General features: G+C 46.4%; 1 protein-coding gene across 5 annotated transcripts; it reads right to left on the bottom strand.

The window, feature by feature from the left end:
* Positions 1-4032: 4032 nt before the first annotated feature.
* Positions 4033-26550, bottom strand: Msh5 (mutS homolog 5). Of its 5 annotated transcripts, none has more exons than XM_076558231.1 (25): positions 26420-26550; positions 25958-26134; positions 25662-25785; positions 25003-25083; positions 24806-24868; positions 23991-24112; positions 23729-23838; positions 23306-23341; positions 21736-21818; positions 21117-21162; positions 11502-11640; positions 10197-10259; positions 8729-8857; positions 8371-8443; positions 7897-8006; positions 7545-7625; positions 7116-7203; positions 6732-6921; positions 6489-6615; positions 5959-6108; positions 5557-5631; positions 5247-5390; positions 5030-5167; positions 4549-4622; positions 4033-4278 (listed from the first exon to the last, which is right to left on the bottom strand). In XM_076558231.1, the coding sequence occupies exons 2-25, from the start codon at positions 26120-26122 to the stop codon at positions 4167-4169; spliced, it is 2523 nt and encodes an 840-aa protein (XP_076414346.1). In that variant the 5' UTR covers positions 26123-26134; positions 26420-26550; the 3' UTR covers positions 4033-4166. The 5 variants fall into 5 exon arrangements, with proteins under 5 accessions (XP_076414346.1, XP_076414348.1, XP_015844222.2 ...); XM_076558233.1 differs by having other exon boundaries at positions 25003-25127; positions 26420-26448; XM_015988736.3 differs by lacking the exon at positions 26420-26550 and having other exon boundaries at positions 25958-26364.
* Between the last annotated feature and the right edge of the window lie 498 nt (positions 26551-27048).

Raw genomic sequence — 27048 nt, 5'->3', positions numbered from 1 at the left:
TTTAGAGATTTAAATTTCTTATCATTCAGGTCCTTCACTTGTTAGTGTTATCCCAAGGTATTTTATATTATTTGTGGCTATTGTAAAGGGTGATTTTTCTCTGACTTCTTTCTCAGCCCTTTTATCATTTGTGTATAGGAGGGCTACTGATTTTTTTGAGTTGATCTTATATCCTGCCTCTTTACTGAAGGAGTTTATCAGCTGTAGGAGTTCCCTGGTAGAGTTTTTGGAGTCACTTATGTATACTATCATATCATCTGCAAATAGTGAAAGTTTGACTTCTTCCTTTCCAATTTGTATCCCTTTGATCTCCTTTTGTTGTCTTATTGCTCTAGATAGAACTTCTAATACTATATTGAATAAATATGGGGAGAGTAGACAGCCTTGTCTTGTTCCTGATTTTAGTGGTATCACTTTGAGTTTCTCTCCGTTTAATTTGATGGTAGCTGTTGGCTTGCTGTAAATTGCCTTTATTATATTTAGGAATGTTCCTTGTATTCCTGATCTAAGACCTTTATCATGAAGGGGTGTTGGATTTTGTCAAAGGTATTTTCAGCATCTAATGAGATGATCATGTGGTTTTTTTCTTTCAGTTTGTTTATATGGTGTATTACATTGACAGATGTTCGTATGTTGAACCATCCTTGCATCCCTGGGATGAAACCTATTTGATCATGGTGGATAATTTTTTTGATGTATTGTTTCTTTTTGTTCTAGAGCTTTCAGTTGTTCTGTTAATTCATTGGTATGGAATTGCTCCATCTTCTTTATGTTTGCATTTAGAGCTATGAATTTTCCTCTTAGCACTGCTTTCATAGTGTCCCATAAGTTTGGGTATGTTGTACTTTCATTTTCATTAAATTCTAGGAAATCTTTAATTTCTTTATTTCTTCCTTGACCCATTGATGTTTCAGGTGGGCATTATTCAGTTTCCATAAGTTTGTGGGTTTTCTATAATTTTTGTTGTTGTTGAGGTCTAACTTTAAGGCATGGTGGTCTGATAAGATACAGGAGGCTATTCTAATTTTTTGTATTTGTTGAGTTTTGTTTTGTGACCAAGCATGTGGTCAATATTTGAGAAGGTTCCATGGGGTCCTGAGAAGAAGGTGTATTCTTTTGTGTTAGGATGAAATGTTCTGTAGATATCTATTAAGTCCATTTGAGTCATAACATCTGTTAGGTCCTTTATTTCTTTGTTAAGTTTCAGTCTGGTAGATCTGTCTTTTGGTGAGAGTTATGTGTTGAAATCTCCCACTACTAATGTGTGGGGTTTGATGTGCGTTTTAAGCTTTAGTAATGTTTCTTTTATAATTGTGGATGCCTTTGTATTTGGGGCATAAATGTTCAGAATCGAGATTTCATCTTGGTGGATTTTTCCTGTGATAAATATGTAATGTCCATCCTGATCTCTTTCAATTGATTTTAGTTTGAAGTCTATTTTATTGGATGTTAGGATAGCTACACCAGCTTGTTTCTTAGGTCCATTTGCTTGGAAAGCCTTTTCCCAGCCCTTTACTGAGGTATTATCTGTCTTTGAAGTTAAGGTGTATTTCTTGTATGCAACAGATGGATGGATCCTGTTTTCTTATCCATCCTGTTAGTCTGTGTCTTTTTATAGGTGAGTTGAGACCATTGATATTGATGGATATTAATGACCAGTGATTGCTAATTCCTGTTATTTTTTGTGGTCATGTTGTGTTGTCCTTCTTTGGTGTTTGATGGTGTGGGATTATCTATTGCCTGAGTTTTCATGCGTGTGTTTAGCTTCTTTGGGTTGGATTTTTCCTTCTAATGCTTTCTGTAGGGCTGGGTTTCTGGATAAGTATTGATTAAATCTGGTTTTATCATGGAATATTTTGTTTACTCTGCCTATGGTGATTGAGAGTTTTGTTGGGTGTAATAGTCTGGGTTGGCATCCATGGTCTCTTAGTGTCTGCATAACATTTGTCCAGGACCTTCTAGCTTTCATAGTCTCTGTTGAGAAGTCTGGTGTTATTCTGATGGGTTTGCCTTTATATGTTACTTGGTCTTTTTCCTTTGCAGCTTTTAATATTTTTTCTTTGTTCTGTATGTTTAGTGTTTTGATTTTGGATCCAGCCTGTTTGGTGTTCTGTAAGCTTCTCGTATCTTCATAGGTATTTCTTTCATTAGGTTAGGAAAGCTTTCTTCTATGATTTTGTTGAATATATTTTCTGTGCCTTTGAGTTGGTATTCTTCTCCTTCTTCTATCCCTATTATTCTTAGGTTTGGTCTTTTCATGGTGTCCCAAGTTTCTTGGATGTTTTGTGTTACAACTTTTTTATCTTTAGTGTTTTCTTTGACTGACGAATCTATTTTCTCTATTGTGTCTTCATTGTCAGAGATTGTCTGTTCCATCTCTTGCAAACGGTTGGTTATGCTTGTTTCTGTAGTTCCTGTTCATTTAGTCAGGATTTCTATTTCCAGCATTCCCTCAGCATGTGTTTTCTTTATTGTCTCAATTTCATTTTTCAGATCTTGGAATGTTTCATCTGTTTAATTACTTTTTCTTGGCTTTCTTTGATTTCTTCCAATTTTTTGTTTGTTTTTTCTTTCATTTCTTTAAGGGAATTTTTTATTTCCTCTTTAAGGGAGTTTTTCATTTCCTCTTTAATGGAGTTTTTCATTTCCTCTTTAAGGGAATTTTTTATTTCTTCTTTAAGGGCCTCTACCATCTTCTTAAAGTCATTTTTAGGATTGATTTCTTCTGTTTCTTCTACCTTGGTATGTTCAGGTCTCTCAGGTGTAGAATCACTACGTTCTGATGTTTCCATATAGGTCTTTATGTTGTTGCCTGTATTTTTGCACTGGTGCCTACTCATCTCTTCCTCTGCTCGGTGCAGGCAGTGTCTGTGTCTGGAGATGCCTCTCTTGTTCTAATTTTTAGTCTTGGTTCACTAGGAGTTCTTGGTTAAATTAGTGCTGTTGGGTTCTCTTTCTTTGGAAGCAGCTTAGTCAAATCAGTGTTAGTGGGTTCTGTCTCTGGGAGCAGTTGTTTCCAGTTGGTGTAGTGTGTGCTTATGGTTTTTAGTGGTTGTTAGGTTAGTAGGGGTTAGTTTTTTTGTTTTTTGTTTTTTGGGTTTTGTTTGTTTGTTTGTTGGGTTTTGTTTGTTTGTTTGTGTTTGTGTTTGTTTTGTTTTTTTGGGGGGGAGCAGGGAAAGGTAGCTGTCTGGTCCCTGGGACTCCGATGGGTAGGGCCTAGAGGCTAGAGACCCGATCTGTTGGTCTGGAGATGGGAGCTTACCTGTTCTCAGTCGGTGAAGTGTATACTTAGGATTCTGGTGATCTGGTTAGGTGGCTGGGCGGCGCCTTCTTTTGTGTTCTTAGGTCTTGCTCATTCATCAACTTCTCAGCTGATCTTGATTTTTCAGACTGCAAACTGTAGGATTCTGAATTCTCTCCCGGATGGATTTCAGCTGAGCAGGGTAGTCCCACCAACACCTCCAAGTTGTTGGGTTTCACAGGATCAGCAGCCCTGGGCCCTGGGTTGGCCTCAGACAGAGTGTTCAGATCCATTCTGGTCTCGTTCCACGGAGATGGCTCCTTCCACGGGTGTTGGGATTAAAGATGTCCCTGTTCCAAGCTCTTGATCAAGAGCTTGTTTTCACTAACTCATCGACGGGTAATAGCTCAGTTTCTGGTCTTTATTACAACTGCGTCTGGGCTGCCTGTGCCTGCCTGCCTCTGCGGCCCTGCCGCTCCCGCTCCGTCTGCCTGCCTCCCTGAATTTATTTATAATTTATTAGTTTATGTGTATGCGTGTGTCTCTATGAGTTTATGTGCATCACATGTGTCCCCGAGCCCATGGAGACCAGAAAGTTGTTGGATCCCTTGGGAGTAGAGCTACAGATGGATGTGAACCACCATGTGGTGCTTGGAACCAAATCCACTTCTGCAAGAGCAGTCAGTGCTCCTAACCACTGAGCATCCCCCAGTTCAGAGTCACTGTATTTCTGAAGGACTGCTCCATGTCCAGTTCTCCCCTGTTGTCCTATGGGGTGACCTCTGGAAAGATTTTGATCCAAAATAAACTTTATTCCTAACATGAAACAAAATGTGCAGACTGAGAACTCTGCATTTCAAGAAGAAAAGGAAATGGTGTGGTAGGTCTCTGGTCTCAGGTAGCTGTGAGCGTGGAGAAAGGACTCTCAAAGGATGGTGGTGGCAGCTGGCAGTACTTCCTGACTCATGAAAATGCCCAGGTCCAGGGTGGGATCTTCCAAATCCAGTTTCAGAAACTTATCCACCAGTGCCTGACAACTGTGCAGGGAGAAAGAACCATGTGATTTCCGGGTCTGCACAGGAAACTGCAGCCTGCAAGAGCTAAGGGTCTCAGAAAGCATGTGGATACTGTGTTGGTTCTGTCATTTTCTGACAAGGTCTTGCCATGTAGCCCAGGCTAGCCTTGAACACCAGGATTACAGGCACATGCCACCACACCTGGTGTGATGAGCGGAAGAGCACAGGGCTGCAGGAAGGCTGGTTGGGGCCCTGTGAAAGGGAGATGTTGCTGGAGGAGGCCAGACTTACTTTTCCATTTGGTTCCTCCTTAAAAGCTCATTCACCGGTTTGATAGGTTTTCCACTTCGGATCAAGTCTGAGACCTAGCACAGGAAGGTGAGAGCTGGTGAGGCACATTAGGGAGGAGGGGAAGTGAGGGTCAGGAATCCTGTGGGCCTAGAAGTCCAGGTCTTCAAGAGGAGCAGGTATAAGGGTGCAGAGATGGCTCAGTGGTTAAGAACACTGGCCGCTTTCACAGAAGACCTAGATTCAATTCCCAGCAACCATGTGGCAGCTCACAACCATCTGTAACTCCAGTTTCCTGAGATCTGATGCCCTCCACAGGCACCAGGCAGGCACCAGGCACACACATGGTGCACAGACATAAGTCAGGGAAAACACTCATGACCAAAATACAGAAATCTTTACGAAACAACAAAACCACTTGAAGAGGAGCAGGTGTATTAGAAGGGAGCTGAGGTGGAGGTAGCTGCACACAGGCCCTCATCACCTCTTTGCCACGAGCAATGAGCTGGTCAGGAAGCCCAGCCTGGGCAGCTGTGTAGGAGGCGTGGCTGGCACTGGCAACACCTTGGCAAAGCTGATAGAAGAAGACAAGGTCGTCCCCATCCTCACAGGTCTCCATGGTCTGAAAGGAACAACCAGTGACAGTGTGGGACTCACCTGGGACTGAGAAGAGGGAAAGGGGGCTAGAGGGACTTCCTCACCAAATACTGCACCAGGGGTCCTTGTGGCAGCAGCTGCAGCTGAACAAGGCTCAGGAAGTTGGTGGCCACAAAGATGTGGGGGCAGCTGGGTCCCAGGGCTAGCCAGTGTCGAAGCACAGCAGCCAGAAGTGCCAGCCCATCCACCTGCCAGAGGGCAGAGGTGAAGAGACAGAGCCAGGGCATCTGTGCCCTTCTGTACCTGCCCTGCCCCCACCCATCTCTGCCCACCCATCCCCATTCCCTCCCTGAGCTCAGTCTCCTGCTCCTGCCCTTCATCCCCCATCCATCCCCTCATCACATCCCTCCTCACCGTGTTGGTTCCCTTCCCAAACTCATCCATCAGGACCAGCGACTGCTCTGTGGCATTATTCACTGCTTTTGCCACCTGCCGGGCATGAGGTGAACAAGGGAGTTTCCTTAGCATTCAGGACTTCTGCTGTGTCACCATGAGTAAACTCCCTACACGTGTCTACCTCCTAAAACTTTTTAATATCAACGCTCTTATTTCCTCAGCCTTCACCTGTCGGCAGGGAGGGAGTCACACAAAGGATTCTCAGGAAATGTTTATGGTGTTGCTTCCTCCAGACTCTGACCTGGGTGCTCTCTGGCCCCAAGTACAGATACAGGCAGCCGAGGGAATGTGTTCCCAAGGGCAGGGGCACAGTTCTTACTTGATTATTCCCCTCCCCCACCTCCTTTTGCTCCCTTTAACCTGGTTGAGGTCAATCATGAAGGTGGAGAGACCGAGGGAGATGGATTCACAGCTATGAATTCGGGTGAAGATGGCATCGATGACCCCAATTTCAGCCTCCTCTGCTGGCACAAAGCTGCCTACCAAGGCCATGAAGGTGATCAAGCCTACCTGGGCACGGGAGGAGACAGGACATGGGCCTGTGCTATGGGCAAAGTAAAAATGGATCTCAACTAAACACACGAAAGACAGATTGAAGAGAGGACACAGTGCAACAGAAGAACAGACACAGAACACGCTGTCTGGTGTCCTGACTTCAGAATTAACTCTAGAAAGTCAGGGTCGTGGGTAAAGGCATGCTAGGGAATGGCATGACCTTTTCAGAGGTTGGTCAAGGGACTTTGGCCATGAAAAAGGTCTATCCTAAAGAACGGGCTCTCTAGTTCTCAGAGAACAAGGACACATGCTGTAGGGAGCAGAGGATTTGGCCTGGCTGGCAGAAGAAACGGAGGCGATGCCAGAGACCTGAACTAGGTTGTATGGCTCCTCACCTGTTTGAGATATATGCTTTTCCCTGAGGAGTTGGGTCCAGTGATGACTTTGACCCTCCCTTGGTCCCCACCACAGTCTGTGGAGTTGGGCACGAAGGTTCGAGCACACAGTTCCATCAGAGGATGCCTGTGGTGGGTGAAGAGACACCTCATGGCCTATGGATCCAGGAGGATGATCCCCCACACCAGAAGAAGGAGCCCGTGGGCGCCTGTGTCTGTGTCTCTGCCCCACTCTGTTCTCACCTGCCATTCTTGATCCGCACTCCAGGCACTCGGGGAGAGTAATGAGGTCTCGAATAGCCATAGTCCCGGGCAGCACTGGCCAGAGCCAGCAGGACATCGAGGCGGGAGGCCAGGTCTAACACCCGAGTCAAGACTGACGCCCGTGCCAGCACCTGACACTGCAGCTGATACATCAGCAGGGTCTCCTGGTCTGGGAGGGGAAGGAGAAAGAGGCTACAGATCATCAGAAGGGTCTCCTGGTCTGGGGAAGGAGCTAGGGTCCGTTTCTGGGAAAATGGAGAAAGAGGCTACAGATGCTGCCACTCAGAAGGGAAGAGTCTGGGTGAGAGTGTGGGCTGAGGAGACTGTTAGAGTGGCCTGCTCCCTCCCGAATGGGCTCCTCACCCCGGATCTCGCAGTGCAGGTCCCCCAGCAGTGCATCCAGCTCCTTGGTTCGAGCACTACGATAGTGCAGCTTGTCCTCTGAGAGAAACTGGGTGCAAGGATTCCAAGCTCCAGACTTTTGTCTCTCATTTTTTGTTTTGTTGTGTTTTGTTTTGGGACACAATTTCACTATGTAGCCCTAGCTGGTCTGGAACTCACAGAGATCCCCCTGCCTCTGCCTCCCAAGTACTGGGATTACAGCTGTGCACCCCCATGCCCAGTGACTATCATCTCTGTTTCCCTCTCCTCCCGCAGCGCCCCACCCTAACCTCTCTGTCTCAGCTAAAGCTATGATTAAGCTAGACAGGACCCCACATTTTGGTCAGTGCTGATGATCACTTCCTTATTAGACTCCATCCACCCCCAGCACCAGGAGGTCAAGAGACTTACCATGAAGTCTAGTCCCTCGATCTCAAAGTCGCTGGCCTCCACCATAAAAGGCAAGCGGGGAATGGAAAGAAGGAAGCCGATCTGGGGAGAGAGGGAGGCAGAATGGTAAGTAACCTGCTGGATACCCTCTCTTCCTGGAGGAAGCCCAGACACCACTGGGGTCCTCCATCCCTGTCAGAGCTAGAATCACCCTAGGTATTCATGTCCTCGGATTGCCGATCTGGCTGTCTGGCTGTCACTTCCTTGGTCACCACTCCACGTGAGACATGAACAGCTGTCCTCTCCTCCAACCTCCAAAGGCATTATGTACTTCACCACAGCCCCCAGAGCGTCCGCCCTCTACCCTGCTCACCAGAGGGATGTAGATGACACTACAAGAAGGGATACGAGCATCCAGATTCTCCAGCTCCTTCTGTGCAACTTCAGTAAGGAAACTTGGAAGGCCCATCAGCCTTCGTTTTTCTAGGTGTGCAGAGATTGACATGCATATAAAGATAAGGTCCAGGAGGGTAAGGGGTTCAAGGTCAACTTTGGCCACATGAAACGCTATTTAAAAAAGTTCTGATTGGTTGGGCATGGTGATGCATGCCTGTAATTCAAGCACTCCAGGATGGAAGCAGGAGGAGCAGGACTTTGTGGTTATCCTTAGCTACATATTGAGTTTGAGGCTAGCCTATGTTACAGGAGACTCTGTCTCAACAACAACAACAAAGAAAGCTCTTCATTCTGGTTGGAAAGCTGGTCCCAGCTACGGTGTGTGGTGTAAAGAATGGACGCACTGGCTGGCTGTCAGGGCCCCAGGGCCCACCCCCTGCCCAGCACTCACTCGCATCTATTTCAGGATCTATGTTGGGGAGGACTGTGAAACGGTTTTCAGCAAGACTTTCCTCAAAGTTCACCTGAGGAGACAGATGGGAAGTCCAGTTTCTTGGTACCCAACTTCCCTTCTCTATCCTGTCCTCAGCTCTCTGGGGCCTAGATTCCCCCACCCACCACTTCTTTAATCCTAATCTTCACACACACACACACACACACACACACACACACACACACACACGGCTCTCCCTACCCTGTTCAGTCAGTTGATCCCAGGACCTCCCATGCTCCCCACCTCCCACACCACATTCTCCAGAGTTTCCTGCTCCGCTCATCTCCTTCCTCCTCCCGTCTCTTCCTCCACTCACCACTTTCCCAATGAGGCTGGCAATGTGGTGCAGGTCATCGGAGAACTCTTGGGCAATGTCCTGAAAAAGCTGGATGGACTGGGGCAGGGAGCGGCAGGCATCCCTCAGGCCCAGGGCACTGTACACAGTCTGCGGGAGAGATGACAAGGAAGGGGACCCCACTCAGGGGAACTGAGGGAGGGGCATAGACAGACTGAGGACAAAGACAATGGGGAACACTGAGAAGTTACTAAAAGCCGAAAGACACACATCGAGACACATAAAAAATATATGGAGAGAAGAATATTAGATTAAACTTCTGTAAGAGGAGGACAAGAGAGAAATAGAATGAAAGTCAAGAAAAAGGGCAGCCGTGCGCAGGCCTTTAATCCCGGCAGCCATGCTTCCCACCATGATGGTGTAGACTGAACCTCTGAACTGTAAGCCAGCCCCAATTAAATGCTTCCTTTACAAGAGTTGCTGTGGTCATGGTGTCTCTTCACAGCAACACTAGTGTTCGCAATAGAACACTAACTAACACAATAAATAGTATTTTTTATTTCACTTTATATTATGTAAAAATATTTGCAGTCGTATCAACCCAGACAAAGTATAGGTCACTAATTCTAGCTTCTATCCCAGTTTCTTTACACTACTAACATCAAACCTCATAGATCCTGGAGAGATGGTTCAGCAGTTAGGAGCACTGGTTGCTCTTGTAGAGGACCAAGATTTGGTTTCCAGCATCCACAAGGTGGCTCACAACCATTCATTACTCCAGTTCTAGGAGATCTGATGCCCTCTGCTGGCCTTACCAGGTTAGGCATGCACCTGCTGCGCAAACATTCACATGCAGGCAAACACTCCCATATATAAATAAAGCTTAAAAAAGTAAAGAGAACAAGCAAGTAGGAAAGAAAAAAAAGGTGAGTAAAATGATACAGGAAGTGAGGACCTTGTGATTCTGATATATATAATTTTGGTTTTTCGAGACAGGGTTTCTCTGTGAAGCTTTGTGCCTTTCCTGGAACTCACTTTGGAGACCAGGCTAGCCTCGAACTCACAGAGATCCGCCTGCCTCTGCCTCCCGAGTGCTGGGATTAAAGGCGTGCGCCACCACCGCCCGGCAATTCTGATTGATATTAAACAGTAATATCAGTGCCAACTTTTTAATAATCACAGTAAAGCATTTATGGATGAAATAATATAATGGCTGGAGATGAAAGGAGATTGTTGTGAGTCCAGGTATTGACGATGAATGGTTGGGCACAAGGGAGTAATTATACTATTCTTTGTAAATATTTTTGATATTTTCTGCAACACAAAATTTAAAAGAAACATCAGTGGATGAACCATGGCAGGGTGTCAGAGCAGAGAAGGTCTACACACAGGATTGGAAACCTAACTGGGACTTCTGGATCTAAGAAGGGGAGCCTGCAATCCCAGAACTCAGGGGAAGGGGCAGGAGGATCATGAGAGAGAGGCTTACCTTGTAGAGGACCTGCCAGTCACTGACCTTGGTGTGGGACAGCTTCATGCGTTTTAGAATCAGCTACAAGCAGACAGAGGGACAGCCATGGTTTGCCATTTGCCATCTGATACCCCTCAAGAGGCCCACAATCCAGAGACACTCCCAGAGGACCCATGTTTGGTCCCCAGCACCCACATCAGTAGGTTCGCAAATACCCATAACTCTAGCTTTAGGGGCCCCACCATTCTGTTCTGGACTCTGTAGTCACCCACACTCACATGCATATACTCCACACAGATACACCTCATTTTTGTTTGAGATAAGGTCTCATTACATAGCTCTAACTGAACTGGACCTCACTATTTATACTAGGCTGGCCTCAAACTCACACTCATGTATATGGCTGTACATGCATATAATTAAAAATAATATAAATCTTGGGCTGGGCCATGGTAACCTACACCTTTAATCACAGCACTTGGGGGCAGGCAGATCTCTGAGTTCAAAGCCAGCCTAGTCTACATACCAAGATCCAAGTCAGCCAGAGCTATTATAGTGAGACTCTCTCTCAAAAATAAATAAATATCATGATGGTGTACAACTGTAATCCCATCACCTGGGAGACAAAGGCAGGTGGGTCTCTGTGAGTTCCAGGCCATACAGGGCTACATGGTGAGACACTATCTTAAAACAAAAAACAAAGAAACAAACTAAATTTTAATAAAATAGAAATAAGAAGCCTGGGCTGGAGAGATGTTTCAGTGGTTAAGAGCACTGGCTGCTATTCCAGAGGACTCAGGTTCAATTCCCAGCACCCACATGGCAGCTCACAACTGTCTGTTACTCCAATTCCAGGAGATCTGACACCTTCACACCAATGCACATAAAATTAAATTAAGTCACACACACACACACACACACACACACACACACACACACACACACACAGGCCCAAACTTTTCTATAAGCCACCAGCCTTATTCCCCCAACCCTGATCTCCACCCTGCGCTCTCAGTCTTATTCCCTCACCCTGACCTCCACCCTGGACTCTCAGTCTTATTCCCTCACCCTGATCTCCACCCTGCGCTCTCAGTCTTATCCCCTCGCCCTGACCTCCACCCTGGACTCTGTCTTATTCCCTCACCCTGACCTCCACCCTGGACTCTCAGCCTTATTCCCTCACCCTGACCTCCATCCTGGACTCTCAGCCTTATTCCCTCACCCTGATCTCCACTCTGGACTCTCAGATTTATTCCCTCACTCTGACCTCCACCCTGGGCTCTCAGCCTTATTACTCTACCCTGACCTCCACCCTGGGCTCACAGGAACGTTCTTGATGTGGCTTAAGAGACGATGCATCATCTGAGCCGTGTCCAGGTTCTGAGGCATCAGGAAAAACTGAATGACATCCAACCGGGAATTAAGTTCCCTTAACTCCTGAGTTGGACGTGTAAACCATAACCTGGAGGGAAAGGGTTAGGATGGGAACATTAGAAGTCACATCTCTCATCACCTTGATTTTGCTTGGAAATCTTTGGGGAGTATGGTAATATGTGCCTGCAGCATACTATAGGAAAGAACTGGCAAATGTATGGCCATGTCTATGTGGGCATGTTTGTATGTACGTACTGAAAATTGCTGGATGTCACTTCGGCTGTCTGTATGTCATGGTTTTGATGGATGAGACCATGTGTCACTCCATGTGGATATGTGATGGAGTGTGTCAATATTTTAGAGCAAGAACAGTGTGTTGTGGTATTTGTGTGCCAACACTATAGTTCTCTGCAGCTGAGTGGGAGAGAGTGAGTCAGTATGAGCTTGCTATCTGTATGTAGCTGTGACAGTATTGTAGGGAAACAGCATAGACAAAATTTCATCTCTTCATGCTCTTCCTGTGTAAATGCCTGTAACTAATTCTCATTCTCTCTCCTACTCTCTCCCATCCTTTCCTCTTCTGGCAATGTTTAGGGTTGAGTCAAGGCTTACTCACTACCTAAGCACCAAACTACTAAGCCACACCCGCATCCTGAGGGTGGTTTTTTCATTTTTATTATTTATTTATTTTTTTTTTCTTCTGTCCTTTTATTTTATTTTTTTGTGATATATATTTTTTATTTTACAATACCCTTCAGTTCTACATATCAGCCATGGGTTTCCCTATTCTCCCCCCTCCCACGCCCTCCCCTTACCCCCAGCCCACCCTCCATTCCCACCTCCTCCAGGACAAGTCCTCCCCCGAGGACTGTGATCGACTTGGTAGACTCAGTCCAGGGAGGTCCAGTCCCTTCCTCCCAGACTAAGCCAAGTGTCCCTGCATAAGTTCCTGGTTTCAAACAGCCAACTCATGGAATGAGCACAGGACTTGGTCCCACTGCCTAGATGCCTCCCAAACTGATCAAGCCAATCAACTGTCTCACCTATTCAGAGGGCCTGATCCAGCTGGGAGCCCCTCAGTCTTTGGTTCATAGTTCATGTGTTTCCATTCATTTGGCTATTTTTTTTTCAACAATTGAGTAAAACTGAAATTTATTATATGCCACAGTCGTCCTAGGGACCTCCATGCTATATATATAGCCACTATGGTTCTATGGGTTGTGGTCTGATTGTTCATTTTATATCTAGAATCCACCAATGAGTGAGTACATACCATAACTGTCTTTCTGGGTTTGGGTTACCTCACTCAGGATTATTTTTCTATTATCAGCTTGATACAGTACAAATTCTTATCCTAATAGTGAAATGCTTCACTGAAGCTTACCCAGTAATTGAGTAAAACCAAAACTTATTATAAGCCACAGTCATCCTAGGGTACCCCCTGCCATATAGCCTCCATGGTTCTATGGGTTGCAGTCTGGTTATTCTTTGCTTTATATCTCATATCCACTTATGAGTACATACCATGTTTGTCCTTCTGGGTTTGGGTTACCTCACTCAGGATGATATTTTCTAGTTCCATCCATTTGCCTGCAAATTTCATGCTGTCATTGTTTTTCTCTGCTCAGTAGTACTCCATTGTGTAAATGTACCACATTTTCTTCATCCATTCTTCAGTTGACGGGCATCTAAGTTGTTTCCAGGTTCTGGCTATTACGAATAGTGCTGCTATGAACATAGCTGAGCATGTATCTTTGTGGTATGATTGAGCATTCCTTGGGTATGCCCAAGAGTGGTATTGCTGGGTCTTGGGCCCAAGAGTGGTATGGCTGGGTCTTGAGGTAGATCGATTCCCAATTTTCTGAGAAACCGCCATACTGATTTCCACAGTGGTTGTACAAGCTTACATTCCCAGCAACAGTGGAGGAGTGTTCCCTTTGCTCCCCATCCTCTCCAACATTGACTGTTATTAGTGTTTTTGATCATAGCCATTCTGACAGGTGTAAGGTGGTATCTCAGAGTCGTTTTGATTTGCATTTCTCTGATGATTAAGGATGTTGAGCATTTCTTTAAATGTCTTTCAGCCATTTGTGGTTCTTGTCTTGAGAATTCTCTGTTTAGCTCTTTAGCCCATTTTTTAATTGGATTGTTCAGTATTTTGATGTCTAGTTTTTTGAGTTCTTTATATACTGTGGAGATCAATTCTCTGTCAGATGTGGGGTTGGTGAAGATCTTTTCCCATTCTGTAGGCTGTCTTTTTGTGTTATTGACCGTGTCTTTTGCCCTACAAAAGCTTCTCAGTTTCAAGAAGTCTCATTTATTAATTGTTGTTCTCAAGTGTCTGTGCTGCTGGTGTTATATTTAGGAAGTGATCTCCTCTGCCAATGCATTCAAGAGTACTTCCTACTTTCTCTTTCTCTTTTGAGACAGGTTTCACGTAGTTCAGACTGGTCTCAAACTTGCTATATAGTCAAGGCTGACCTGGAACTCCTGGTCCTCTTAGTTTCTACTTCTTAAGTGCTGGAATTATATTTGTGTGCCACCAGGGCCCTACCCAGTTGGTTATTCTTTGTGTATGCATGCATTTTGTGTGTGTGTGTGTGTGTGTGTGTGTGTGTGTGTGTGTGTAAACACACATGTCATGGCACCCAAGAGATCACAGGATAACTCTGGAGCTGGTTCTGTCCCACCTCTCTGTGGGTTCAGGTTGTTAGACTTCTGCAGAAAGCACCTTTACCTGCAGAGCTCTCACCAGCCTCTAGCCTACAATTTCTTTTTCTTTTCTTCCTTCCCTTTTTTTTGTAAAGGTGTGTGTGTGTGTGTGTGTGTGTGTGTGTGTGTGTTTAAGGAACCCAAAAGGGAAGACAGATCCCTTGGAGCTGGAGTTACAGGTGTTTGTGAGCTGGTCAATGTAAATGCTAGTCCTTGAATTTTCTTTTAAAAATTACACTTAATTTGTGTGAAAGAGAGACAGCATGCATGTGCCATGGTGCACATGTAGAAGACAGAGGATAACTTGTGTGAATTGGTTTTCTTCTTCCATCATGTGATGTTGTGGGATATTTATACACTGTGTAAAGATAGGTTGCTGTGATTGGTGTAATAAAATGCTGAAAAGCCAATAGCTAGGCAGGATTTTGGGGGAGAGAGAGAAACAGGAGATAGTTGAGGTGCAAAGAATATGCCAGAAGACACAGAAGAAGCAGGATGGACAGTAAATGACAGAACATAGATTAATAGAAATGAGTTAATTTAAGTTATAAGAGCTAGTTAAAAAACAAGCCTAAGCTAAGGCCAAGCTTTCATAATTAATAAAGGGTCTCCATGTCATTATTTGGGAGCTAGCTGGCAGGACAAAGAAAGACCTGTTACAATGTGAGTTCTGGGAATTGAACTCCCGTTGGTCGTCAGGCTTTTTTACAAGTGCCTCTATCCTCTGGGCTATCTCAGTAACACCACAGTTCCTTTTTCTTTTCTTTTCTTTTTTTTTTTTTTTTTTTTTGAGACAAGGTTTCACTATGTAGCCTTGGCTGGCCTGGAAGTCAATATGTAGACCAGGCTGGCCTGGAACTCAGAGGGATCTGCCTGCCTCTGCCTCTGGTGGGATTAAACACAGGGGCCACCATGCCTAACTCATCTTACAATTTTTAATAATGGACATCTCTTAGTAGAGAAAGGACTTGGAGAGACATTGAAGGTGTTCAACAACTAGGTCTGATCATAAATGACTAGTGTGTACAAACATTATTACATCTTTTGTTGCCAGAAGTATTGCCTATTAAGTTAAAATAACTATACAGTAAAAATGCCTCATCTGTATTTGCTTAATTCTGGGTGTGGGATTCCGTAAGAACATTAGCCTGAGGGTTCTTTTCTCATAGCAATCCATTACTCATGTTATCTAAAAGCTAGCAAGTGGAGACATGGGCCTGAGGATACATACCTCCCATTTAACCCATAGACAGTTATGTTCAGTCAGAACACCCCCAAATTAGAATAAAACTAAATGTCAGTTTCAACTCAAGGGTGGGTTTTAGCCATTTCAGTTCTTCTCCACAAAGAGGGCTTCAGCTACAGCAGTGTAGGCCAGGCTGGGAAGCTCTGTCCTCACTCTGCAGAGTCTCACCTAGAGGACTTTTGTATAAGACATGTGGATTTACCAGACTCATGTTCTGGTAATGACCCCAATTTTACAGCTGAGGAAGTGAGGACTATAGTCAGTAACCTGTCCAAAACCACACTGCTAATGAGAAGCACATCTGGGTGTCAAACTCAGCTTTCCAGACTGCTGGGACGCTGTCAGCTGTGAGTTCCCAGGGCATGGACTTCATCATTCAGGCTGATTCCATGCCTTGTGGATCCCATATGGAAATCTGCATTCTCCCAGCTCTCATCTGTTTCATATTTGTTTTGTTTTCTTTCACGAGCAGTTTCCTTGAATTTCTGATCTTTTTCCTTCCACCTTCTGCTTTATGTGGTGCTGGGGAAGGAACTCAGAGCCTCATGGACTCCAGGGAAGCACACTACCAACTGAGCTACATCCCTGTTGTGGAGTATTATTTTAACTGGACAAAGATGTGTTACATTTGTTTATGCTACAGAATATTACTTTAACTGTGTAAAGGTGTATTACTTTTTTTTTGTTTTAAGATTTATTATATATACAATGTTGTTTGCATGTATCCCTGCAGGCCAGAAGAGGGAGCCAGATGTCATTACAGATGGTTGTGAGCTACCATGTGGGTGCTGGGAATTGAATTCAGGACCTCTGGAAGAACAGCCAGTGCTCTTAACCTCTGAGCCATCTCTCCAGACCATGTATTATTTTTGATTATGCTGCATTTGTTTAATGATGTAAGGATGTGTTTAATTATGGAAAAATGTGTTACATCTGTTTCACCTTGCCTGCCTAAGGCACCTGATTGGTCTAATAAAAAGTTGAACAGCCAATAGCTAGGCAGGAGAGGGACAGGTGGGGCTGCCAGGCAGAGAAGAAAGAAAGAAAGGCTCAGAAAGAAAGAGGAGAGAGAACAAGGAACATGCCTGGGCAAGAAGCCAGGCAGATGCCAATCAGCCAGACATAGAGCAGTAGTGAAAGACAGACATACAGAAGTAAGAAAGCTAATATAAGCTCCGAGGCAAAAAGTGAAGAGAAACAGGTTAGTTTAAGTTGAAAGAGCTAGCCACAGCCATGCGGTGATGGCACACACCTTTAATCCCAGCAGTTGGGAGGCAAAGGCAGGCAGATCTCAGTGAGTTTAAGGCCAGCCTGGTCTACAAAGCAAGTTCCAGGATAGCCAGGGCTACATTGAGAAACCCTGTCTCAAAAAAAAAAAAAAAAAAAGAGCTAGCCAGGAATGTGCCTAGGCTAGACTGAGCATTCAAAATTAGCAAGTCTCTCATGATCTGGGAGCTGGTTAGTGGCCCAAAAGAAAAAGCCTGATACACATTCTCAGTCCTTACTGTATCCCTCCCCTTAAAAAAAAAAAAAAAAAAAACTACATGTATTAGCTAGGTGGTGGTGGCATATGTCTTTAATCCCAACAGAGGCAGAGGTTGGCAGATTTCTGAGTTTGAGGCCAGCTTGCTCTACAGAGTGAGTTCCAGGACAGCCAGGGCTACATACATAAAGAAACCCTGTCTTAAAAAAAAAAAAAAAATTAAACAAGGGGCTGGAGAGATGGCTCAGAGGTTCTGAGCTCAATTCCCAGCAATCACATGGTAGCTCACAACCATATTTAGTGGGATCTGATGCCCTCTTCTGGTATAAAGTCGTACATGCAGATAGACCACTCATACAAAAATATTTTTTAAAAACTCCACATTTGTGTGTATATGTTTGAGAATATGCAATGGGTATGCAAGTGCGTGCCTTTGAAGGCCAGAGGGTCTCATATTCCCTGGGATTGGAGTTCCATGCAGTTCCATGCAGTTGTGAGCAGGCTGGCATGGGTGCTGGAAACTGAACAAGGATCCTTTGGAAGAGCAGCAAGCGATGAGACACACACACACAACCTTCTTAAAAAAAAAAAAAAGCCACGGCCTTCCAAGTGTGTGCTACTATGCCTAGATGTGTGTGTATGTGTGTGTGTGCGCGCACGCGCGCGCACACACACACACACACACACACACATCATCTTGCCATGTAGACAAGGCCTCAAACTTGTATCATGCAGCCCCACCCTTTCCAAGTGCTTTGATTACATGTATGTACCACCATGCCCAGTTCTCCCCATCTTTAGCATCGTTCTCTTCTCCATGGAAAATTCTCTTCTTCCATGCTAGGCATGCTGGTCCATTCCTGTAATCCCAGCACCCAGGAGTCAGACAGAAGGATCATCACAAGTTCAAGGCCAACTTGGGCCATTATAGCAAGTTTCAGGTTGCATAGTGAGGGTACATAGTGAGACCATGTTTCAAACCCCATAAACCCCCCACTTTTCCCTCCCATTCCTGCTTGAAATTCAAGATTTACATCTAAAGCATTGAGAAATGTGTGGGTAATTAAGTTACTCAGAGATCATCCTAGATCAATCCCCAGAAGATATGCGTTGCAGTGGGGAGGGTGGGGAAAGGGCTGTCAGCCTGTCTGCTAGCAAAGGTTTGTATGTATGCTGAGGTTCTGGAGTTCACATACTGTGTTCACTCACTGAATATTTTACCTACAAAGGTAACAGGAATGCACAAGTATAAGGCAACTGGTTCACTAACAATTCTAACCTGATGTGAAAGAGGATTTGACTACATGAACACAAAGAGGGTGCACCACCTCTCAGGTGTACTTGTGGAAGCTTCACCAAAAAGGTCAGAGTTGGTTTGACCTCAAGCATGAGTTTAAATGTTGACAGGGTAGAGATAGCAGAAAAGGATTTACAAGGAATTTGGGGATGTGAACCTGAAAATTAAAACCAAGATGAATGGATGTGCCACGATAGGTTTTGTTAACTTGACACAGTCTAGAGTTGCTTCTGAGAATGTCTGTGAGGGATTATCTTAATTATATCCATTGATGTGGAGACCCCACCCACTGTGAGCAGCACTGTTCCCTGGGCTTGAGACTGTAGACTGAATAAGGAGAAAGCTAGTAAGCACTGGCTTGCACGCATGAATACATTGCTCTTTGTTTTTTTTTTTTTTGTTGTTGTTTTTTGTTTTTTTTAGCTGAGGATCAAACCCAGGGCCTTGCACTTGCTAGGCAAGCTCTCTACCACTGAGCTAAATCCCCAACCCGCTCTTTGCTTTTAATTGCAGATATAATGTGACTAAGTTCCTATTGTTTTGACTTCCCACAATGATGTGACCTGGAACTGTGAGCCAAATAAACTCTCCCTTGAGTTATTTCTGTTCAAATATTTTGACACAACAGAAAAGAAACTAAGACAGGAAGGGACCCTAAAAATCACACTACAAGATCACACCACTACATCTGTTAAGTTCTTCCCTGTAATAGGGAAGCAGCCTTAGTTTCTACTTAAGACTTTTTTTAAGAAGTGGGAGTCACATGCTCAGATCTCTGTGTCAGGATGGCATGTGGTTTAGAATGAAAGGCTAGTTTGGAGAGAGTAGAGGCAGAGACCATTTTGGAGGTAAATGCAATGCTTCTGATTAAAAATCCTGATAGCCAGAATTAGATTGGTGCAAAGAGGGAGGAAGGAATGGCTAAAAGATTTCAGGATAGAGACAAGAGGCATTAGTGAATAATTGAATGTGGAAGATGCTACACTGCCAGTAAAGACATTAACTGGAAAAATGTGGCAAGCAGATGTCTGGATGTTCTGAGCTTGCACTGTCTATGGAAACTACAGGTGGTAACAATATGCAATTGCTAGGCAATGTATGTAATTCTAGACACATACATTTAGGAGCTGTGTGAATAATTTTTTGTTTTTATTTTTTGAGACGGTCTCACCATGTAGTGCCGGCTGTCAGGGAAATCACAACATAGACCAGGCTGGCCTCAAACTCAAGAGATACTTCTGTCTCTGCCTTCTAGGGCTAAGATTAAAGATGTGTACCACCATGCCTGGCTAATTTCTGTTTTGTTTGCTGTTGAATAGGGTCTCATGTAATGTACCACTGGCTGGTCTCCAACCAACTTTTAAAGAACATTTTATTTAACGTTTTGTTTTGTTTTTCAAGACAGGGTTTCTCTGTGTAGCTTTGTGCCTTTTCCTGGAACTCGCTTTGGAGACCAGGCTGGCGTCGAACTCACAGAGATCCACCTGTCTCTGCCTCCCCAAGTGCTGGGAATAAAGGTGTGCACCACCACCGCCTGGCTATGTATGGGTGTTTTTGCCTGCATGTAAATCTGCGTACCCCTTGTGTGCCTGCTCCCCCTGAGGTCAGAAAAGGGCTTCAGATAGCCTGGAACTGGAGTTATAAGAAGTTGTGAGCCTCCATGTGGGGGCTGGGAATCAAACCTAGGTCTTCTGCAAGAGCAGCCAGTGTTCTTAACTGCTGACTCATCTCTCCAGCCCTGGCCTCCAATTCTTGATTAATTTTACTACCTTAGCCCCACAAAAGCTGGAATTAGAGAGGGGCATGTGCCACCATGCCCTGCTTGATTAGCTCAATTCGTGTGTTTGTATGTATGTTTCTGTGTATGCCAGTGCATGTGTGTGCTAGCATGTATGCACATGTATACCTGCATGTGAAAGTTATGAGGTTGGTTGGCATTAGGTATCTCCCTCAATTGGTCTTCACCTTATTCTTCAGAACATTTATTACATGTATTTATTTTGTGTATTATGTGTGTGTGTGTGTGTGGTTCCATGCCTACCATAATCAAGTGAGCAAAGGTGATAGCACATCTATCATGTGGGTCTGGGAGTTCTAACTCAGGTCTTCAGGGTCTATGTCAAATGCCTTTACCTGCTGAGCTGTCTTGCTAGACATCAACCTTGTTTGAGCAGGTTTTCTCACTGAAGCTGTGCTCACCAGTTTGGCTAGACTTTTGTCTTTGGCTCCCCACCTCTGGGACTAGAGTCCAGCTTATGCATATTTGAGGCATCCAAACTCAGACCTTCATGTTTGTATCACAAGCACTTTTACTATCAACAGCTTAGTTTAGAGAAGTCATTTTGAGATGCAGCATGTCTAGTTTTGTTTTTTGAGACAGGATTTCTTTGCGTAGTGTTGGTGCCAGTCCTGGCGCTTTGTAACCCAGGTTGGCCTCGAACTCACAGAGATCCGCTTGACTCTGCCTCCCAAGTGCGGGGTAGTTTTGTTTTAACGTTTTTTTCTAGAGTGGGGATGGGGCCTTACACTTTGAGTATCCTATCACTGAGCCATGGCCCTAGCTTTTGATGTGGTGTGAAATTACCTTGTAACACATCTGTAGTTTGTGGTTAAGTATCTACTGCATGTATGTGTGTATATATGTATATTATTCATGAGTGTGTGTGCATCTGTACTGACAACATAAAATTAGGCTAATACTACTACACTAGGCAGTTGTTATTTCTAGTACTACTAAATAGTATTTGTCATGGCCTGTAGGCTGCTGTTAATAGGCTTCAGTATTCCGTGTGTATTTGTTTATAAACATGTCTGAGACCCACTCACCTGAGCAGCTTCTGTCCCCACTTAGAGCGGCATCTGTTGAGGATTCCTGTGGGGTATGCACAGGAGTGAACATGTTACATGGAGGCCTAGATACAAGACACAAAGGCAGCCAAAGTTGGGGCCTGGATTATCAAGTGAGGCTGGGAAAAAGGATGGACATTCAGCCAGGAAAATACATAAATGGACATAGTCACAACTCACACAAAGTCCAACACAATATGTAAAATTTAAGTATAACCCAGAGACACTGGACATTTGGAGCAGTGTCCCTAATATACCCTAAAGCCAGAGGAACCAGATAAAAATGATACAAATCAGTTCTATAACTCTCCTCTATGAACAGACAGGTACTAGGTGCCCAATTAGTGGGCACACTCACGCAGAGCCAGAGACTGAACACAGTATTGATAAAGTCACAGTTGACACACAATTATACTAGATAGCTAGATATAAAGAAGCTCAGGCTGAGAGTAGACACAAAGACTGGGAACCTGGGCTGGTGTGGAAAAGGCATCTGGCAATGGCAATAAAGCAGGAAGAGAGCCTGCACACACCCACAGAGTCAACTGCTTTTCTGGCAGACTTTCACAGTGTGGGGTGAACTATAGGACACACCTACCAAAGAGGCTGAGCCCCTCCTTCAGTCCGCTGGCTACTTTGTACACTGAGGGATGAGACTCACTCTTGAAAATCTGCAGAACACTGTCATAGAGAAATGAAGTTTGGATGACCTTCTGTATATCCTACACATAGTATATGCATGTGCAAACATATTTATTTTTGTTTTGGAGACAAGGTCTCTCTATGTAGCCCTGGCTATCCTAGAACTCACTATGTAGACTAGGCTGGCCTCAAACTTATAGAAACCCCCTGTCTAGCCGGGCGGTGGTGGCACACGCCTTTATTCCCAGCACTCGGGAGGCAGAGGCAGGTGGATCTCTGTGAGTTCGAGGCCAGCCTGGTCCCCAAAGTGAGTTCCAGGAAAGGCACAAAGCTACACAGAGAAACCCTGTCTCAAAAAACAAAAAACAAAAAACAAACAAACAAAAAAAAAGAAACCCATCTCTGTCTTTCAGTGCTAGGATTAAAGGCGAGCCACCACACCTGCCTGTGTACACACATTTGTGGCAGGTGCACATGCTCCCATGCATATGTGCAGAAGCCAGAAGACATGGATGTGGCTGTCTTCTATCTCTCTGTCTTGTTCTCCTCCTTGAACCCAGAGTTCCCCGTTTTCTTTGTCTAAGATAGCAGCCAGCAAGCCCCAGCAACCCTGTCTGTCCACTCCAGCACTGGGATTACAGGCCCACAAACCACTTACATAACACTCACATCCAAACTCAGATCCTCAAACCTGAGTAGTGGGAGCTTTTGTTCACTGAGTCATGTTCCCATTGACACTGTAACAATTTTTTCTTAATAATAAAAGGAGTTGAGAACTGAGAAAGAAACTAGTATTTAAGTTAATAATAACAATCTTTTTTGTTTGTCTGTTTGTTGAGACAGGGTTTCTCTGTGTACTCTGTGTATCCCTGGTTGTTCTGGAACTCACTCTGTAGCCCAGGCTGGCCTCGAACTCACAGAGATCCACCTGCCTCTGTCTCCCGAGTCCTGGGAAGGCGTGCGCCATCATGCTGACAATGATCTTGCTATGAGGTTTATAATTTACTTTTGTGTTTGCCTCATCTTCTCCCCTTAGTAAAAGGAAATGAAAGCCAGGCAATGGTGGCTCACACCTTTAATCCTAGCACTCGGGAGGCAGAGGCAGGTGGATCTCTGTGAGTCTGAGGCCAGCCTGGGCTACAGAGTGAGTTCCAGAACAATTGGAGCTATGTAGAGAAACTCTGTCTCAAAAAAAAAAAAAAAAGAAAGAAAGAAAGAAAGAAAGAAAGAAAAGGAGAGAGGAAGAAAAGGGAGGAAGAAAGGAGTTGTCACTTCAGAGGAGCAGAATACTTGCCCAGCAGGCATAGCCCCTGAGGTCCATCACCAACATTAAGAAAAGGAAGGGGAGGAGGTGATGCCTTTGTGCTTTGGTCCCTTCCTTCCTCCCCCCAGTCACCCTTTCCTCTCCTTCAAGGAGAGAGATCTTAACAGTCCCAGGATTAGAGAACCTAGAGCCTCATTAGGATTATTAGAGCATTAAGCTCAATCCTCTTGTTTCTGGAGGCTGCAGTCTGTCTCCACCTCACCTGTAAGTGTCCTGATCTATGCTCACCAGATGGGTCCTGAGAACAGAAGAGAAGCCAGAGGAAAGGTGGCTGAGGCACAGCAGTTCATACAATACTGTCCCTGGTACTCCTGTGTCCCAGCACACTTCTCCTTTGTCCCCACCCTCTCCTGTGTCCCAGCACACTTCTCCTGTGTCCCCACCCCTCTCCTGTGTCCCCACCCCTCTCCTGTGTCCCAGCACCCCTCTCCTGTGTCCCAGCACACTTCTCCTGTGTCCCCATCCCTCTCCTGTGTCCCCATCCCTCTCCTGTGTCCCCATCCCTCTCCTGTGTCCCCACCCCTCTCCTGTGTCCCAGCACACTTCTCCCCATCCCTGGCACCTGGCTTACTTCTTAGACCTCCTAGTCCCTCTACTTTGGTTGAGGTTAGGGTGAATCACCTACAATACAAATTTCTTAAATCCCAGGATAGGGACGCCGACATTCTGATCTTCCAGTTCGACCCCAACTCTTCTTCGACTCAGGAACTTGAGCAGTCCTCCAAGTGCCCGGACCTGGGAAGGGGTCAGCAGTGGAGTTGGAATAAACCCTAATATTCACCAACACCAAGAAAAACTGTCAATTTCCATGGCCGGAGCAGTCTAATCTAGAACTCTGCCTGGGACAGGGAGCTCACGCCTTTCCCCAGCTGCATCCCAGCCCTCACCGTGAGGACACAGTCAAAGGGAACAATGGAGGAGAGGAAAAGGATTTTCTCAGTGGCAGTCATGGACTCTGGGATGAATGAGTAGTTTCCAGAAAGAAGACGCTGCTTGCTTATCTCTGGACCTATTTGGGGGGATAAAAAACGAAAAGTCTTATAACTCCACTTTCTCACCCCAATTTAACAAGAACAAAAGCAACCATACAGCTTGCCCAAGTCCACAGAGGTGGTGGCTAAGGAAAGCTAAAGCAAGAACCACGGACTGCAGACTTAGTCTGACTCTTTTCCTTCTGTATGTAGTATAGATGTCTGGTTATAGACCTGAGAAAGACAGTGATGTCTGGGACTGCAGATTTTCTAGGTCAAAAAGATCTTATGGTAGAGGCAAGAAGAGTACTAATGTCCTGATATCGAATTAGGACAGCACATTCCCTGTCCTTTTTGCAAACCTGGGAGTTTGAAAAGTAGGAAGTGTCTTATGGATCATCGGGATCCCAGAAACGGTTCCTTTTCCTTTCTATGCAATAAATGACTTCGGCTTAAAGGGGGAACTCCAACATTCAGAACTGTTTGAAACTGTCGTCACCCCATTTTCTCAGGGGGGTCTCCATTCCTAACGAACCAACCCAACGGCTTCTCAATAACTTAGATTATTAATGATAAGGCGCAGGAGAGATCTGGCAGACAGGGCGATGGGGCATGGGAAGCAGTGTTTAGATAAGAACAGACGGGGGAGGTCTCTGATAACGGGGTAGGACATTAAGAGAAGGGGCAGGGCCACTGGGATGGGATCTGGCAACGTAAAAGGAAGGAGCTACCAAAATCCACGCTTGGCAAAAGTATGACTTCCGGTCTCTTTGGCTCTCTGTGCTCCTGGGAGGCTGTGGAGGCAAAGGGCCATGGTTCTGTACATATCAGTCCTGTTATTGTCCCATTCCCCTCCCGGCCAATTCTAGCCTCCTGGTACCCCACATCTGAGTATTCCTTTTCCATCTTCCCTTTACACAATCCTTACCAAGCTTCCCTAGAAATCGAGTCATGGTCTCATCCTGTTTGGCACTTGTAATGACAGACTGGGGGTTGACTTCATCCAGAACTTGAAAAGAGAAGGGTCCGACTGAGTCAACGGACCTCTGCGCACTGATGGAGAGGAAAGGGGCAGCTCTCTTCTTGCCACTGTTTGTTTCCCTCAAGAATTTATTTTCTCAGCCAGGCACGGTGGCGCACGCCTTTGATCCTATCACTTGCAAGACAGGACAATCTCTGGGTTCTAGGTCAGCCTGGTCTATATAGTGGGTTCTGGGACAGCCAGAGCTACATACTAAGACTCATCTCAAAAAACCAAAATCAAAACCAAAGGACTTATTTTCTGTCTGTCAGGGGGTGCCCTGCACACTGGGAGCACAGTCTGGAATGAGATTTAGTAAAGTAGTAATACTCCAGGGGTGGAAGGAGGGTAGGGGGTGTCCTGGAAACTACCACTAGATTACAGTCACGGATGGTCTGCCAGGGACTAAATCTGTGGTATTTGATATACAGCAAGTACCTAATAAAGCTGCGTGGAATAACTAATTCCCCCAAACCGGTGACGATAAAGTAGATTAAGTCACCTAAGGACGTACGAGTGCACAGGCTTCCAACCCCAGAGGGAGGGATCTAGGGTTCTGTGCCCACCTCTCTGGAGGAGCTTCAGGCTCTCGTGGTCTGGGGCGTCCGGCATGAAGTGGATAGTGGAGTCACTGGTGTCATAGTAGGCGATGCCCAGGGACCCCGAGCTCCACAGCACGCACAGGTGGACCTGTCCCTCGGGAGAGAAAGGCCCTCAGCGTCTGAAGCCCGGGGAGGGCGTGGCTTGGCCGTCCCTGGTTACAACCATCTAACCACACCTCGGGCACTTATCAAGGCGCAGGGGGTCGGCCCCGCCCGCCCCCCCCCCCCCCCCCCGTCCTCCCCGCCCGCTCCTCCCACACCTCGGCCGGCTCCTCCTCCTCGTCCTCTTCCTCGACACCTCCAGGGCCCGACCTCGGGGCCTGCGGGCTGGGGAAGCTGGCTGAGGGGATCCCGGGTCCGGGTCCGGGTCCGGGTCCGGGTCCGGGTCCGGGCGGCGTCGGGCCTGGGACCGCTCTGAAAGCCATGGGCGCGGGACTCTGAGGGCAGGGGGCGAGGAGGGGGCTCAGCGGGGGGCGGGGCGGGGCGCGGGCCGGCGTGAGAGGCGGCGGACAAGGGCGGGCGGGCGGCGGGAGAGGCCGCGGGACACGGGCGGGCGGCGGACGGGCGGCTCCTGTCCCACGCTCCTTCCCGTCGCTCGCGGTCGCACTTCCCGGGGTCTGAGGGAGCGCGCGGTCACGTCGCCCCTCAACCCCAGCCACGCCCCCCGGCCCCCACCCGACCCGTGCGGCCCGCGCGCGGCGTTTTCCCGCCTTTTTCGTCACCTCAGCCGCGACTGCCCGCCTCCCCGGCCAACGGCCGCCAGCCAGCCTGAGGCAGGGAGAGCCGGCCTGTGGGCGGGGCCGGGTGTGGGCGGGGCCGCGCTCGCCCCGCCCTCCTACTCGCTATTGGCTGGAGCGCCGTGCCTAGCGAGCCAACGGGGAGAGAGGGAGTACACGCAAAGCGGGGGGGAGGGTCTGAGCGCTGATTGGCCTGCTTACAGCGGGGGCGGGGCCAGCGCGTTCAAAATTCCCGCCCTCTGCCGTTGCTAAGCAGCGGCGCCTCCCCGGGGTCGGAGCGCGGATTGGTGCGGGGCGGAGCCCGCGGGCCGCGCTGGCGGCCCAGCCCGGAAAAGGGGTCTGGGCGGTGGGGAGGGCGACGGCCACAGGGCCGGCCTTAAAGGGCCAGCGCACCATTCCGCCTCCCGGAGAGTGGAGAGAAGCACCATCAGTTCCCTGTGCCAACAGCAACAACTCTGTTAATGTTTGTACCGCCGAGCTAATATTTAAAGGAGCTCAGAGCGGTGTCTGGCAAACAGTAAGCGCTACATGAGTGTTTTAAACAAACACGTGGAAGTAAGAACCACCTCTTCTTTCAACCCCACTTCGCCTGCTCCCTGCAGGCCGGGGATGAC

Source organism: Peromyscus maniculatus, chromosome 21 (genome assembly GCF_049852395.1).
Source record: "Peromyscus maniculatus bairdii isolate BWxNUB_F1_BW_parent chromosome 21, HU_Pman_BW_mat_3.1, whole genome shotgun sequence".
In the NCBI taxonomy this organism is placed as follows: Eukaryota; Metazoa; Chordata; class Mammalia; order Rodentia; family Cricetidae; genus Peromyscus; species Peromyscus maniculatus.
The sequence above is the reverse complement of the archived record's forward strand: the minus strand, read 5'-3'. Positions and strand labels throughout refer to the sequence as shown.